Source organism: Daphnia pulicaria, chromosome 4 (assembly GCF_021234035.1).
Source record: "Daphnia pulicaria isolate SC F1-1A chromosome 4, SC_F0-13Bv2, whole genome shotgun sequence".
Taxonomy (NCBI): Eukaryota; Metazoa; Arthropoda; class Branchiopoda; order Diplostraca; family Daphniidae; genus Daphnia; species Daphnia pulicaria.
Window position 1 is genome coordinate 977,889 of NC_060916.1, and position 15,347 is coordinate 993,235.

General features: G+C 38.1%; 4 protein-coding genes across 4 annotated transcripts in view; 2 read left to right on the forward strand and 2 right to left on the reverse strand.

The window, feature by feature from the left end:
• The window catches only part of LOC124336387 (calcium uniporter protein, mitochondrial-like), an 878,707-nt gene that overhangs the window by 419,699 nt on the left and 443,661 nt on the right, over positions 1 to 15,347 (forward strand). The window lies entirely within an intron of this gene.
• LOC124336098 (ABC transporter G family member 20-like) lies at positions 1,470 to 5,889 on the reverse strand. The gene is made up of 12 exons (XM_046789739.1): positions 4,800 to 5,889; positions 4,266 to 4,688; positions 4,056 to 4,149; positions 3,679 to 3,993; positions 3,431 to 3,618; positions 3,148 to 3,355; positions 2,906 to 3,074; positions 2,720 to 2,835; positions 2,535 to 2,605; positions 2,357 to 2,445; positions 2,115 to 2,291; positions 1,470 to 2,056 (listed from the first exon to the last, which is right to left on the reverse strand). Exons 1-12 carry the CDS (start codon positions 4,994 to 4,996, stop codon positions 1,749 to 1,751), a joined length of 2,355 nt encoding a protein of 784 aa, XP_046645695.1. The 5' UTR covers positions 4,997 to 5,889; the 3' UTR covers positions 1,470 to 1,748.
• LOC124336113 (ABC transporter G family member 20-like) lies at positions 5,982 to 11,079 on the reverse strand. The gene is made up of 12 exons (XM_046789770.1): positions 9,886 to 11,079; positions 9,082 to 9,504; positions 8,654 to 8,747; positions 8,109 to 8,340; positions 7,906 to 8,017; positions 7,632 to 7,839; positions 7,396 to 7,573; positions 7,219 to 7,334; positions 7,060 to 7,130; positions 6,909 to 6,997; positions 6,677 to 6,853; positions 5,982 to 6,598 (listed from the first exon to the last, which is right to left on the reverse strand). Exons 1-12 carry the CDS (start codon positions 10,080 to 10,082, stop codon positions 6,291 to 6,293), a joined length of 2,205 nt encoding a protein of 734 aa, XP_046645726.1. The 5' UTR covers positions 10,083 to 11,079; the 3' UTR covers positions 5,982 to 6,290.
• On the forward strand, positions 11,538 to 14,582 carry LOC124336679. The gene is made up of 7 exons (XM_046790465.1): positions 11,538 to 13,077; positions 13,146 to 13,250; positions 13,323 to 13,418; positions 13,552 to 13,617; positions 13,682 to 13,807; positions 13,848 to 13,997; positions 14,061 to 14,582. Exons 1-7 carry the CDS (start codon positions 11,538 to 11,540, stop codon positions 14,579 to 14,581), a joined length of 2,604 nt encoding a protein of 867 aa, XP_046646421.1. The 3' UTR covers position 14,582.

Consider the following 15,347-nt stretch of genomic DNA (forward strand, 5'->3'; position numbering starts at 1 on the left):
ATTTCTTCAATGCCACCAGCAATTGTTCCCTCACTTTCTAAATGAAATTTTTTTTTTCTAATACGACTTGAGTGGACTTGAGTGTACAACGAGTCTCAAACAGGATGCGAGGAAAATTACTCATCCCTGTTTTTTTTTTCCAAAGCACCTTCATTTCATTCCTCTGCATGAATCACGAACATCATTTTTTTGCACGATTCAATAGATTTTAAAAAAAAAGAAAAAACATTTCTTCCGAGAACCAATCAAGCGATTTGGCGAAAGTCTAGACTTCATTTTAAGCCAATGTTGCAGGGGGGAGGGGGGCTATTGAGTAGGCGAATAATAACCAACAAACGATGAACAAAACTCCACAATTACCTCGTAGACCCTAATATCCCCAATAAACCTTGGATCAGCATAATAACTACGCCATCAAGGACTTCTATGTTTTTCTAGGGAAAGGCATGTGGACCACATAAGCGGGACCAAGAAAACCAAAACCGTATATCGTGAAACACGTCTACAATTAACCGTATTTAAACTTTTCATTACGAGTTTACGACGCACTTATACCAGGCTCCATTTAGCTGCAGTCAAAGAGTCCTGGGATTCATTTTTAAGAACGAACATATCAATAACTGAATTAAGCTCCGAACAAACATATCCTAGGGATGAAAAAAGAATTCTTAATTGATTGAAAAACATCAATGTCACAATCACAAAAACGGCAAATGTAATTGTCTATTATGATAGTCCACATTCCTAATAACATTGATAATTCACGGACGACTAGCTGTCATGAAAAATCGTACCGGTAAATTAAATAATAACATCGTACCTTGTTTTAGACTCTTTCTTCTTGGATGTAGACCGTCATTTTCCCACAGTCAACACGTGGACAAGCAAGACGACTCCAAATACCGTGACAGAAATCCATGCAACACAACAATGTGACAGAATAATTCTTTTTACAGCAAAACAAACCAAAAACCCCAGAAAATAAAACACTCGACGATATCTTTAAAATACATGAACTGAGCAACGAAGATGAGAGAACTGTTTTGATAGAATCATTTTCACAAACTGACTTGACGATGCTCATCTATATACAACCAACAATTTTGCATACCCTCTCCTAATACACCATCACGCATATTTGTATCCCCTAATAAATACTTCTTTCTTTTCACGCTTTCTCGCTGATTTTAATATGATGTTCAATTTCCCTAATTTGCGGTAAAATCTTAGTAATTAAAATGTTTTTAAAATTGGAATTGCAAGACTAGTAAAAAGAGATGATTCGATTTAAGGATGGGTGGTACAAGAACTGGTTTAACCTTGTACTATTTTTCGAATATTTTACAAAAAGAAAAAAAATTCATTGAGTCAGGTCTTCGAATATGTTCCATTTGTAAGAAAGGTGTTCCATAACACCTTTAAACATTACACATGAATTATTTGGTCTAGATCAAATTTTTTTGCCTCTTCTGAAATTTTGTTACAGAGAAAAATGTATTTATTTTAAAAAGGGTACTTAGTTACTTACTTTTGAGCAACTATCGACATACCAGAAGTAAATGGTAAGTATAAACTGCGCTCTATCAGACAAAGTGAACGTTATCTACAAAATACAATTCGTTCGCTGTGTGGGTTAGATTAAATGCATACAGCAGTATTATAAATAGCAGCAATAAAGCGGTGTCAAATAAGTGATTTTACATGAAGGAATAAATATACTGTACCCAAACTGACTGTTATATATGATATTAACTCAAATTTTTGCGCAACCGTAAAACAATGGAGGCAACAAACAAAAAACCAAAAATCCACGCAACGGTGGATAAAATTCCAAAATAAACTTCAGGTCGTTCTAGACCCCACCCTCTTGATAAAACATTTCCCAATGATACCGTTGCATAAGTCGTTGGAAGTGAGTAGGCGACATATTGGAGAAACACCGGCATCGCATCGATGGGCCATGTCGAGCCGCTCAAAAATAATTTCGGGAGGAAATAGGATTGCGCAACGTATATAACGCCACTTGTGGTATCACAAATTGAGGCTATCAACATACCTGAAATATTTCCAAAAAAATTAACAGATTTAATTAAATTGAAATGCAAATTCATTACCAAAACACATTCCGGAAAATCCTTCGAGAAACGTAATGAATATTGCCAAGGTTACGCTGCCCAGACAAGGAATGTTACAAAGCAACAGAAGGACCACATAAAGTAATAATGATTGGATAATCATCGTGAAGAATTCCTTGGCTAAATAACTGATAAACACTTCATTCATCTTCACGCCTGGAACGATTAATACAATTAAATCAAATGCGAATTCAAGTTTCTTAATTTATAATTCACGATACCAGCGACTAAACTGCGTTCAACAAGACCGAGCATTCTTTCACGGACAAAGGAATCGGATCCTAAAATAAGAGCCGAGCCGAAAACAGTCCTTTTGATTTTTGAAAAAAAAAAAAAAAAATATTAACAACAAAATCGACAACTCAGAAAATTATTGGAACTCGTGTGAATAAATTTTACGATAGAATAAGACCAGGAGCCACAGATTCAGTGAATTTTGTGTCTTTCTGACCGTAGACTGGATCGACAAACTAGAAAAACAATAAAATCAAATTAACCACAATTTATTTGATCATTCTAAATTCATTTTAAATCAAACGAAATCATCCATTCCATCCTTTAAAAAAAAAGGTTATGAAGGTTACCTCAATAGGCAATGAACTGGCTTCTGGATTGTATCCGCAGGCATCCATAAATTCTTTGAGGAAATCATGATAAGCTTCCCCAAGCCATTTTTTAACAAACGCATCAATCTGTTGATCTTTGTCAAAAAAGGTAAATAAGGGCGTGAAACAATTCAGCTTAAGATTTTTAATATTCTTTCTACTCACTGGAAGAATCCATGGTGATGTTAATTTGCCTCCCAATTATGTTTTCTTTACTTATCGAATCCTCCCGCATCTCAAACTCTTCGGTGAAATTTCGACCAAAGTGAATGACGCCCCAAACTTGGCCATTCCTTCCAGCTTCCAGAGCATCCGATAAATTGTCATAGGGAACCTGATGCATTAAAAAACAAAAAACAATTACGCCAGGCAATCGACAAATAAAATCTTAAAAAAAATGAGTCAACCTGAATGATGTTGTTATTAATGTAGCGCAGGTAGCGACAGCTGAGCATCGAATAAGCGCAATCCGTCGCATTGTTGCACAGACGACCCTGGTTCACATCGATTTCCTCATTAACAATGGCCATTTTGAGGGCAGTCATGTCTTGTCCGATGCATATGTTAAAGATGTACGTTTGAATGGCGGGCACGAAGAAAGTCGCTATAAATAATCTTCATCGTTGAAAAAGTTTAATTTGTTAATTCAGTCGACAGTATGTCGTTTAAATACTAAAAACAAAAACTCACAATCTAAACCTAATGGATACCAAATAATTCTTCCGAAAAAGGACACCAACACGATAGGGGGATGGCAGGGCCTTTTTGAATATTTCCCATTTTTCTTCCAATAACGCACTTCCGGATGTAGGGCGATTGTTTCTTTCCCTGTTGTTAGTTGAATTTTTGTTGGATGCACAAGGGCGTGTTTGCCTGTTCTGGGGTCACAAAAAACAATTGAAAATTAAGTGCATTAACGGTCATGAATGATTTCCTACTGTAGGAGAAGAGCAACCAGTCGGTGGCAAAGCAATTCCATTTATGTCCCACTGACGGTCCAAATTCGTTAAGGAAACTCTATCGATTTCTGGCAGAGTTTGCGCTGCGCCGGTGTTTGGGTCTGACTCACTGGAACTTGAACTCGTGCTGGCCATATTTGCTTCAATCTCTGCAGATTCGACTTCTGGATTTTTAGAATTTTCCTTCCTGCTGAGTTGAAGGAAAACATCCTCCAATGTGGAGAGTCCATAATTCCTTAACAGATTTTCGGGCGAATCTTCGACTAATAAACGACCGCAACGCATCATTCCAATCTAAAAATCCAACAGCATTTTTATTACGAGTATTGATAAGATTTAAATGAAATTTTCCAAACCGTGTTGGCCTGTCTTGCTTCTTCGATGTAGTGAGTCGTGACGATCACCGTTTTGCCATGGTCGACACTTAGACGCACAAGATGATTCCAAATGCTATCAATTAATTAATAAATAATTTAAATTTTATGATATAAACTAAAAATCACTAAGGTGGTTTAATAAGAAAAATTTTAATGAATCAGAATAGCAATAATAAATTGAGAAATTACCTGCGCCTGAGTACAGGATCAACGCCAACTGTCGGTTCGTCCAAGATGAGCAAATCAGGATCGTGAAACAAAGCGACGGCGAACGAGACGCGTCGCTGCTGTCCGCCACTCAGCGTCTTGACGTAACGATCACACGGGGGCAGATCCAATAAATTGGACAGAAATTTCAATTGCGATTTCATAAAAGTCGGTTTTAATTTGTAAAGGCGACCAAAGTATGTCAGTGTCTCCTTGATGGTGAAGTCGCCGTACAGTGCCAATTCTTGTGGCATGTAGCCAACCTGCGGTCCGGGGACTCCGCTTTTTGGCGATCCCGGTTCGTGTCCTAATACTTGAATGGTCCCACTGTTTAAGGAGCGTAAAGTGACGAGGCAACTTAGCAGTGTCGTCTTTCCACAGCCGCTGGGTCCTAGCAATCCATATCTATTTAAAACAAAATTATAACTTATGTAGTTTTATTTACCCTGCCGTACGGTATCTTATTTTTACAATTTCCCTGAATTAATAATAAAAGGACTGAATAGCGTTTCTTACATTGATCCTCTTTTAACAGACAAGTTCAGTCCTTGCAGAATTGAACATTTTTTACTTCCAGATCCGAATGTCTTGGTCGCGTTGTGGACGAGAACACCGTAAACACAAGAATCACTTATTGGGCAATTGTTTTCATCACTAATCCGTTGAGGAGGGAAGGGCACATCCGCCGATTCTTCAATGACATCTTCCGTCATTTTCTTTGACAATTTTTTAAATGATCCGGGAAAACAACAGGACGAAATATGAGAACAGTACTTGATGAATAGCTAAACCCAATTGAATATTATTTTCCCATAGCAGTTTGAATACAAAACGAAAATGGGGAAAATTTCTTTTCACTTCTTTGTTGAACCAACCGGTTATTTTACGTTTCCCTTTCGCCTTTTGTCTATCTTTATATTACCTATATTACATACCTAATAAAAACAGCATTGAACCACAATTTAATTTAAATTCCAAATGAAATTAATAGCTAGAGGATCCTTTTGAATTTTACGCGAAAATCAAAATGCTTTTAATTGATAATTAACAAAAGTCAAGGAGTTAGCAGTTTAAACCAAATTGTGTACGATTTTTTTATCAAGACATTTATTAAGATCAAATCAGTTCCAAATTCCAATATCCTGTCAAAATTGGACACGACTGCTGTGGTCTGGTTAACAATTTCATTTTATCGTAGTTCGGTTTGTGTTTACAGGACAATTTTTATCAAAGTATAGTTTTTTAAAAATAACCAATCAACTTCTTATTTAGTTCGCAACTTGCAAACATGGACATGTTTTAGAATTTAACTTGTACGCAGCGGCAATGAGAAAAAAAAAAACTTGTTCATCATTGCAAAATCTGATTTCTCAACCAGTTTCAGCGTACATTAACCTAGATAAACTAATATGGTACGTAATACCTTGATGCAAACCGTCTGCTTTTACATTTGGGTAGAGCAGAAAATAGTAATTTCGGATTGAGCAATCTAAAGTGTCTTTTTCCGTACAACTAACAGAAACCCGGGTACTTGAATGTGTAGCAATTTACGTCATCTCACATAGAAATATAAATGAAGTTATTCGCTTATTAACAGGTAAATTACAAATCAGTGGTTTTCGTCTAAAATCGAATTTCTCCTGATCACGAATTTTCGCCTCCTTTAAATTCTAATAAATTCGTGGTAGATTCAATTAATAACGGTGTATACATGGGCTAATCTATTGTGCATACATATTCTAAATTTACACGTACGTACAGGTAGTTAATTCATTTTACCGCTGAGCTAGTAGTAAAATGTAAAATATTCAGTTAGCCAAAATTCCAACCAAACGAATGTAAAAATTGTGGTTATTCTAGGGGCTATTAATAGAATTATTTAGTAACACAACATATGCCTGCACATAGAATAGCCATAATAAAAGAGCGCAGGGGGGGGGGGGAGGATAGAATTCTAATTCAATCAGCAGAATACTTCACTGGAACTGGCCAAAGTAAAATGTTCTATTAACTGGAAGAGTTGCGGACGCGAGCGACAACCAAGCAGAGAACGAGAAAAGTCAAAATCCATCCGCAACTAACTAAAATTCCGGCGTAGACGTTGGGCTGCTCCACACCCCAGCCTCTTGCGAAAATGCATCTGACAGATTCGATGGCGTACGTCAAGGGCATGGCGTATGCGATTTTGCGCAGGTAGAAAGGCATACCCTCAATCGGCCAGCAAATTCCACTTATAACTAACAACGGAAGAAAACTGGCCTGCGAGAGTGAAAGGGCTCCCATTTCGTTATCGCATCCGGTGGATATCAGCAGGCCTTCATTCAAAATGGCGCAAAAATAATGGAAATAACTTACCTGAATTCAATTTAGGAAAAAAGAACAAAATATTTTACCGAAAGAAATGCCGACAAGCCCTTGGAGAAGAGTGATCAAAATGGCTAGTGCCAAATCGCCCTGGCAAGGAATCTTGAACACCATTAACATGAACAGGTACACCAAAGCGGTTTGGCCAATGATGATGGTAAACTGGTTTATCAAGTAGCTCAACAGAATCTCAGGCATTTGAACACCTGTGAAACGTTCGATTTAGATTCAACACAAATACAATTTTGTTTGTAAATATACCTGCCACTAGACTGCGGTCGATGAGTCCTTGTTTTCTTTCAGTAATGAAAACACCGGCTGTTAAGGCCACAGCCATATTATACACAATCCTGGTTGCAAAATAATAGCCATCGTTATAAAAATGATTAAGTGATTACGTAATGAAACTTACGAGATAATAAGACCGGGGGCCATAAATTCAGTGAAAGGGGTATTTTTCTGGCCATAAACTGGATCGAGAAACTAAAAGATTTAGTTTCTTTAATTCAATTATTTCGTGAAATAATAATATACTTAAATTAAAACTAATTTAAAAACAGATTTTAGTTACCACGATAGGCAAGTAACCAGCTTCCGGTACGTTTCCGCAGACCTTCAAGAAATCTTGAATAAAATTTTCAAATGCTTCCACTAGCCATTTTTCAATAAACACGTCAATCTGCTGATCTGTAATTGAAATTTACATTTTAAATCCGGTTAATTTTTTAAGATTTAACCAGCAACTCACTGGAAGAATCCATGTTGATGCTGATTCGACTGCGGATGATATTGTCCAATTCCGCCGAATCGCCGTTCGACTGTCGCATCTCAAATTCTTGAGTGAAATTCTTCCCGAAGTGGATGACACCCCAGACTTTCCCATGTCTTCCCGCTTCTATAGCGGCGGATACATTCTCATATGGAACCTGCATAAATTAATTCCATGAAAATAGTTATTTATTTTTTTTTAAATAATTATTCAACCTGAATGATGTTGTTATTGATGTAGCGAAGGTAGCGACAGCTGAGCATCGAATAAGCGCAATCCGTCGTGTAGTTGCAAACGCGGCCCAGACTCGAATCGATTTCTTCATTGACGACGGCCATTTTCAGGCCCATTGGCTCGTGCCCAAGGGTCACATTGAATAGGGCTGCTTGCAAGGCCGGCAACAAGTACGTGAACAAAAATATCCTGCGGATAACAATAACAAATAATTAGCGAAAAATAAACTATTGAAAATAATAACAATTATCTCACCCGATATTTCGAAACGACAGCAAATAATTTTTCCGGATGAGTGCGCCTACCCGATGAGGAGATGGCATTGTCATTTTAAAAGATGGTCGTTTGCTGGAAGACGGAATTCTTACTAAAAACAAAAGAAGATTTAAATGACAACTGTTACATTGCTATCGGGTTTAAGACCTTTTTAGGATTAGTCTAATAGAGATGTACCGTACCTTGTGGGACGGACATGTTTACATGTCCATTTGGTGGCTGTTGGGCACTGATTTGGTCAGTGTCTTTTAAAGCTACAAGATTGGATTCAGTCGATTGGCCGGCTGGAACATTGCCATCGTCTTTCAGGCAAAGCTTCAGGAAAACATCTTCTAGTGAAGAAAGTCCGTAATCTCTCAACAAATTTGCCGGCGACTCTTCGACCAGCAAACGGCCGGATCGCATCATTCCAATCTAAAATTCGTTTTCAACAATTTGCATCAAGGTCATTTTAAATATAACTGTTGCTAGACAAAATAAACTACGACTTATCTTATTAAAAGCTCAAACATCTGCTATTATTAGGGTCATGGAAAAACCAGTGGAAAAACCAGCTTGGAAAAACCAGGATTTCAATTACGCACTCGGCTAGTTCAAAAGTCACGCAACAGTATACGTTTCCCCTCTTATTTTTAACAGATAATAAGATAAACTTTTAGACATTTAAAAAATGAATGCGAATTTTACCAGAGCAAAAATTAGAAAATGAGTTAATAGAAGTTCCTACCGTGTGAGATTGTCTTGCTTCTTCGATGTAGTGAGTTGTGACGATCACCGTTTTTCCATGGTCAACACTCAGACGCACAAGATGATTCCAAATACTGTCAATAAAAATAATTATTTTAAATTTTATAATGTTATCTATAAATCACTAAATCGCTTTAAAATAATCCCTTTTATAAATAATTCACGACGCAGAAATGAGACCTCTTTCAACGGAATCATTTTTACACACTGAAATCTAAGATCGAACTGAAGGCTGAAGCAAACCTTTGCCTACCCCCTCTCCTACAATGGAATAGTTTTAAACTACCCTTACAACATCTAAGGATCGGTTAGCAAAATACCAAGCTCACCTATCCTTTCTCAAAAAGGGTAGGTAACATAAACTGAAAGAAAAATCAAAACAAAATGGCGGAAATGAAAATATTTTACCTGTTACTCAGTAAAGGATCAACGCCAACTGTCGGTTCGTCCAAGATGAGCAAATCAGGATCGTGAAACAAAGCGACGGCGAACGAGACGCGTCGCTGCTGTCCGCCACTCAGCGTCTTGACGTAACGATCACACGGGGGCAGATCCAATAAATTGGACAGAAACTTCAATTGCGATTTCACAAAAGCACTTTTCAATTTGTAAATGCGCCCGAAATATTCCAGGGTCTCCTTGATGGTAAAATAGTCGTACAGCGCCAATTCCTGTGGCATGTAGCCGACCTGCGGTCCGGGAATTCCGCTGTTAGGAGAGCCCGGCTCATGTCCCAGGACGAGTACCTCTCCGTTATTTAAGGTTCGTCGGCCGACGAGACAACTTAACAGCGTTGTCTTACCGCAGCCGCTGGCCCCCAGCAATCCGTAACTGTAAAACAGACAAAACCCCAAAACAGTAAGAAATTGTCAAGTTTAAAAAATAAAATGTTTAGACATAACATCAAGATTTGTTTGAGATGCATTATTTATGGTGGGAGTATGGGCGTTTATAGTTTATTCAAATTGCTACTAAATCCTTTAAATATAGTTATAAAAACAGTCTAGGAGAAAGTAATGGCTTTCGGCGGTTTCGTGATTCAATTTTCCCGTCGCACCTGACACTTTTTCCTACCGAAAGTAGCGTGAATGTTTTATAGTTTCTCTTTGCCAAAATAATAGAAATAAATAGTTTTATGCTGCTATAATTCTATTACAGTTGATTAACGGCTAAAATAATTCACTGGGTTCAATCAATCAATTTTACACTTACATTGTCCCTTTTTTCACTGTCATGTTTAATCCGTTTAGTATTACGTAGCGATTACTTCCGACACCGTAACTTTTAATCGCATTGCGTACGACGACACCATCAGCAACCCCACCATTATTATTATTTGTTTCATCACTATGATCCAACCGGTGTGACGTCAGAAACACCTCCGACGAGAGTTCGACACTTTTCTTCATTTCTCGACAATCTTCTCTTACGCAATAATTAATGTTGACGGCACTTTTCCTTGCAGGTGTAATCACAGAGAAAGTGAGAGCTGAAATACGAGTCTTGATGATTGTTAGCTACGGGCACAAGTGGAGAGAACCAGTCTGAACAAAGAGCAAACAGCGGAGAAATCTTATATTATATTTGGCGGAGGAGCTACACTCGAGCCAAACTGTTTTGTGATGAGTTGTTCAGGTGTATGAAAAGGAGGTTTGAATTTCTTGTATTTATCCCGTTATTCCTTGGAGGTGGCCAGTGGGCCCTCACCGACTTGTTAGACCTAAATTCTTTTTTTTTTGGCCATTTACACAAGTAACGAACGTATAGAGGACAGGCCTTTTTTTGTTGTTGAGCAGCCATATTTGGGAGGGGAGTCCCTTCCGCATTTCACGCATACGTGATTTCAAACTCTACACGAATAAATGTAAAAACGCCAAAAAAGGAGAAAGCTATACTTGCCTAGACATAACTGGTATGTCCGAGCTCACGCACGTACCTCACGTCCGCGTCAATCATATTTTTTTAAAAAGCGAAATTGGATTTCAAAACTCAAATTAAATATTGACAAGATCATATAATTAAAACGACGATCGCAGTAAGGTCTGACGCAATTCAAAGTGCTGTAATCCCTGAAAGTTCTCCTTAAAAAGAAAGGCATGAGTTTATTATTCTTTAACTTGCACCGTCATGATAAATAACGGCGCATACACAAATAAGTTTTGAGGATGCAGCGAGGGCCATAGAATTGGTTGGGGAACGTACGAATTCAGAATGCCAAGCAGATTGCCTAACCCAGAATCTGAGACCTTTTTTTCTATTGGACCTAAATATTCGAATGTTGCGTATAAGGCAGAACTTTCAAGTCGGACGATGACCGATAAAATGGCGGCTGTCGTGTCATTCTGCGAGGTGATGGATCACCGGCATCATCCATTGTGGGTCGCAAAAGAAAAGATACGCCGGAAATTTTTGTTTCCATTTTTCGACTTCGCTGGGTATTCATGATTGCAATGATCTTTTAGGTCGTTTTATTTCATTTGCCCGGGATTTTGTTATTAAGAGATTGAGGATTTGTTTGCGCATCCGAAATATTACGCGTTTTACTTCGCCAACAATATTAAATTACATTTCTGTTTTAATCGTGCACTGGATGTTGCTGGACTTTAACCGAGCAAACGAATAATAAATAAATTATTGATCTGATCGTGATAGCCTTCACAACGCGTAGGCAATGTCGAAACTCTGGAAAAACCCATTCGAATGAATCTGCCTAATTTTCTATATGAATACGCAGTAATTCGTGAATTCCCATTTAGTTTGAAACGTGTCGCGTCAAAGTGTTAATAAAACTAATACTGCTCCCCGGCATCATTTAAAAATCAATTCTTTTTCTCCATTACTTCTATACAAGTTTTGAAACGGAAATGGCTACTATATCGATGAGGTCCATCCTCGTCATATTTTTGGCTGCCGTTGGTTGCCAATCAGACAACCCCGGTGTTTCTTCTCCTTGGGCGAAACTGCAAATCTCACCCGATACGTTAAGTTCCATGGTGTACGGCAGCTTTCTCATTGAGATTTACGAACACGCCAATAATCCCAAAGCAACAACGAGTACCAGCGAGAAAAGGTATTTTTATTCCCCCATTGCACTACTAGACTACAAAAGTGCCGCTAGTTTTTACAACAACGTTACGAAGCAACCAGAGATGAGATTCAGCATTGAAATGTGGAACGACAAAGTCCAAAATGAAGTTGTCAAACATTTGAACGACATCGTCGGCCATGAAGTTAAATCAAACAAAGTGGCAGTTATTCCCTTTGAGAAGGTCATTCTCACGAGCAAAAGACCCACAGCGGATTATTCGCTAGATCCAGAGTGGACCAATTATGACAAGAGCAAAACCTTGAGACTTTCTCTGTCGTGTTCTGAGCAGAAAATCTGCGACGAACTGGCCAGTGAAATGCGATCCGACCCCGAACAATTTGACCATTTCAAACTTCTGTACAGTTTGTCATCGCAGAAGTCGCAAACCAAACAGACGACCATCACCATCGACAGCATTACTTCTGGTCGAATGGTCTTGACTCTTTTACAGAAATTTAAAAACAAGAAAGAAATTTTTCTGACGGTCAGCGACGAGAAGAAAATGTTGACGGAAACGGCCACCAACATCCGAATGGACACATTTGACGACTACGAGGTCTTGTCTCCGGACACGGAGTTTCAAATTTTGAATATTTTAAAAGATTTGCTGGTCACATCCAGGACGACCATCAAAGAAGAATGCGACAAGAAGTGGGTCTCTGTTTTCTGGCATGAAGATAATTACCGGCCGGACAAGACGACGAAAACTTTGAACGAAATCATCAATAAATTGGACACGGAAACTCAAAAGAAATTGGCGGATATGTTTCAAAAAGCGGAGAAGCAGTCGGAAATAATAAAATTATTAACGTCTAATGATGAAGACGAGGAGACAAATCAAAATGAGGAAGAATTTCGCCCTGTAAGTCAATCGGAAAATGCGAACGAAAATGAAATGAGAAGATCACAAACAACGCAATCCAACTGCAAGAAAACTAACGCAAGCAAAGAAAAAATCCAACACAATTACAACTCGAATAGCTGGGCTGACCTGGACAGAATCAGTTCAATCATTTCAGGGAAAATGTCAAATGATTCCGCTAGTTCCAGCCAGTTCAAAATTTTGAAGGATGACGTGGAAAAGTTATTGCAAGAAAGTAGAAACCACGTGGAATGGGACGGAGAGAAATTCGTGCCCAAACCGATACAACTGAGCAGAATCAATTTGGCCAAATTTCGTGATTCTCAATCCTTTCAAGATCGCAACTTCCGTGTCCGTTACACGACCGCGGAACTGTCGGCACTGATTAAAGTTATGGAACGTGGAAGATTGACTGTTACCGACGACTGGAACAATCTGAAGGACGAGCTCAAAGGTTTGTGCTGGCATTTTGACGAAAATTTCATTTAATTATCAAACTGACCAATTGCAATCGCATTTTAGATACAAAAGAACTCTTAAGGACAACTGTAATGAACTTGGATAAAAAGACTACTGAATTAGCTAACACGAGAATCGATTTGACCGATTTGACAAACAAATTGGAAGGTATTTGGATGACTTTTCGTCATCCAATGAGTGACGGGAAATTTAACACAAATATGATTTGATTCCATTTAGGGACTCAGCAGGACTTGGTGAAAATTAAAATCGAATTCGAGAAAAAGGGGACTAATTTAAGAAAAACTGTCGACGATTTATCAGTAGTACTAAACGGTATTTTATTGTTATACTGAAACATTAAATTATCGTCGCATACCCAATTTGAATACCTTCTCATTCTCAATTCTCTTAACGACTGAAAAACAAAAAAACGAAAAAAAGATTAATTTATTTTCTGATTTTGCAGCGAATTCGCAACGATTTGGTTACGAACTAAAAACTGCCGAAGACAATCTGAGAAAATTACTTGGAGGTATCTAATTCATTTTCTTTTAATTTACTAACTTGTTTTAATACGATCGAACGAAATGGTTCAGCATCATCAAATGATTTGGAAACTGCAAAAACAAATTTGGCATCAACGAGAACCGAGTTGAGCAACACCAAGTCCGCCGTTGCGGATTTGACGACCAAACTAAATGGTAAAACCAAAACTATGAATTGTTTTACGATTGCACAAGAATCTGAATTTCACTTTCACAGCCCGAACGAGTGAAATAGTTGACATTGGTAAAATGCCAACCTCATGTTATGATCTGGAGAGAATGGGACATAAACTGAGCGGATTCTTTTTGGTAAAAGGATTGAAGAAGATGGAAATGATTTACTGCGACTTTTATCCTAATCAAAATGGTACGACTTATTTTACTTTTACTTGTTACAGATTGTCTTAATTGCCTTTTTTTTTGCTTACAGACAAACAGAAATGGATTGGATACGCCGACATCAAATCTGCGCCTGTCCATTTCTACGTCCAGAGAAATTCTTCATTTAGTCACACATATGAAACACAATCAAATCCGATTCCGTTCGATTTGGCGCGGGTGAATGAGGGAAACGCCATGAATTTGTCATCGGGGATATTCACGGCGCCGCGACCGGGAATTTATTTTTTCTCATTCGCGGGAGTGGCGCGTCTTAAAGCGAAATTTGCATGTGCTTTTTCTACTCGTCTTTATTTGAACGGGAATCAAATCGGGATTAGTTATACTGATCAGGGTGACCAGACAGGACCGAGTAATAACGAACCCGTCAATCAAGTTAGTCCGATTACCCTTCAGTCGACGCTGGATTTGAAAAAAGGCGATCGAGTCTGGGTGACTTATGATGTCATGTATCTTACGACTAGGGGTTCCTGTTATTTGTATGACAACAGATACCACTTGACCCATTTCACGGGTTTCGTGTTAGAAGAAGAAATTGTGGCGACCCTTTGAGGTTTTGGGTTCAACCAGAACGCGCAAAATCTTCGGTGGCACGTACATTTACATAGGATAGTGTGAGGGGAAATAGGAGATTCGATCACAATTCATTCAATTGTAATTCATTAAGGAATGGGCATTTCTTCGGGCTTTCTTTACAAAATTTGAGAATCTATGCAATTCGACTGACTGAATACAGTACACACTGTACACAAAGTAAGTTTGAAGTGTGTGTCTATCTAACATGTGGACGCAACAAGTCAAAACATTTTTGTTGCCGAATCAAAAAAATTCACGTCGGAGTCTAAAAGGAGAAAATTCATTTGTGTCTAATTCGTTCAGGGATTGTTTTTCTTGTGAATTTACATTTCAATTGTGCAATTGAATCGTCCAGAAATTACTAAATCAGCTTGTCTAAAATCTAAATGTCTATCTCTAAAAATAAGGACAGGGGACGTGAAAAACTCATCTTGATTACCAGGTTTACCCCCCAAAAAATTATAAATTTTTCAATTTTCTTGCCTATCGCAGCTTCTTTATAAATTTCTTTAAAAAAAATATATTTCGGTTTTAAAATTTACTTGAATGAAATATGAATATCACGGTGCCACAGGGTTTTCCTCTGGATATTATTCAAAATCACGAATGCAAATGCAAATCATGAATTATCGTTTAGAAACTTACTACTTACTAACACCAAGAGGTCACGAAGGCTGCTGATGAAGGACAACTGGATGAAATTAGGATTTGGCTGATTAACTGAAGATAATCTGGGGTCTAC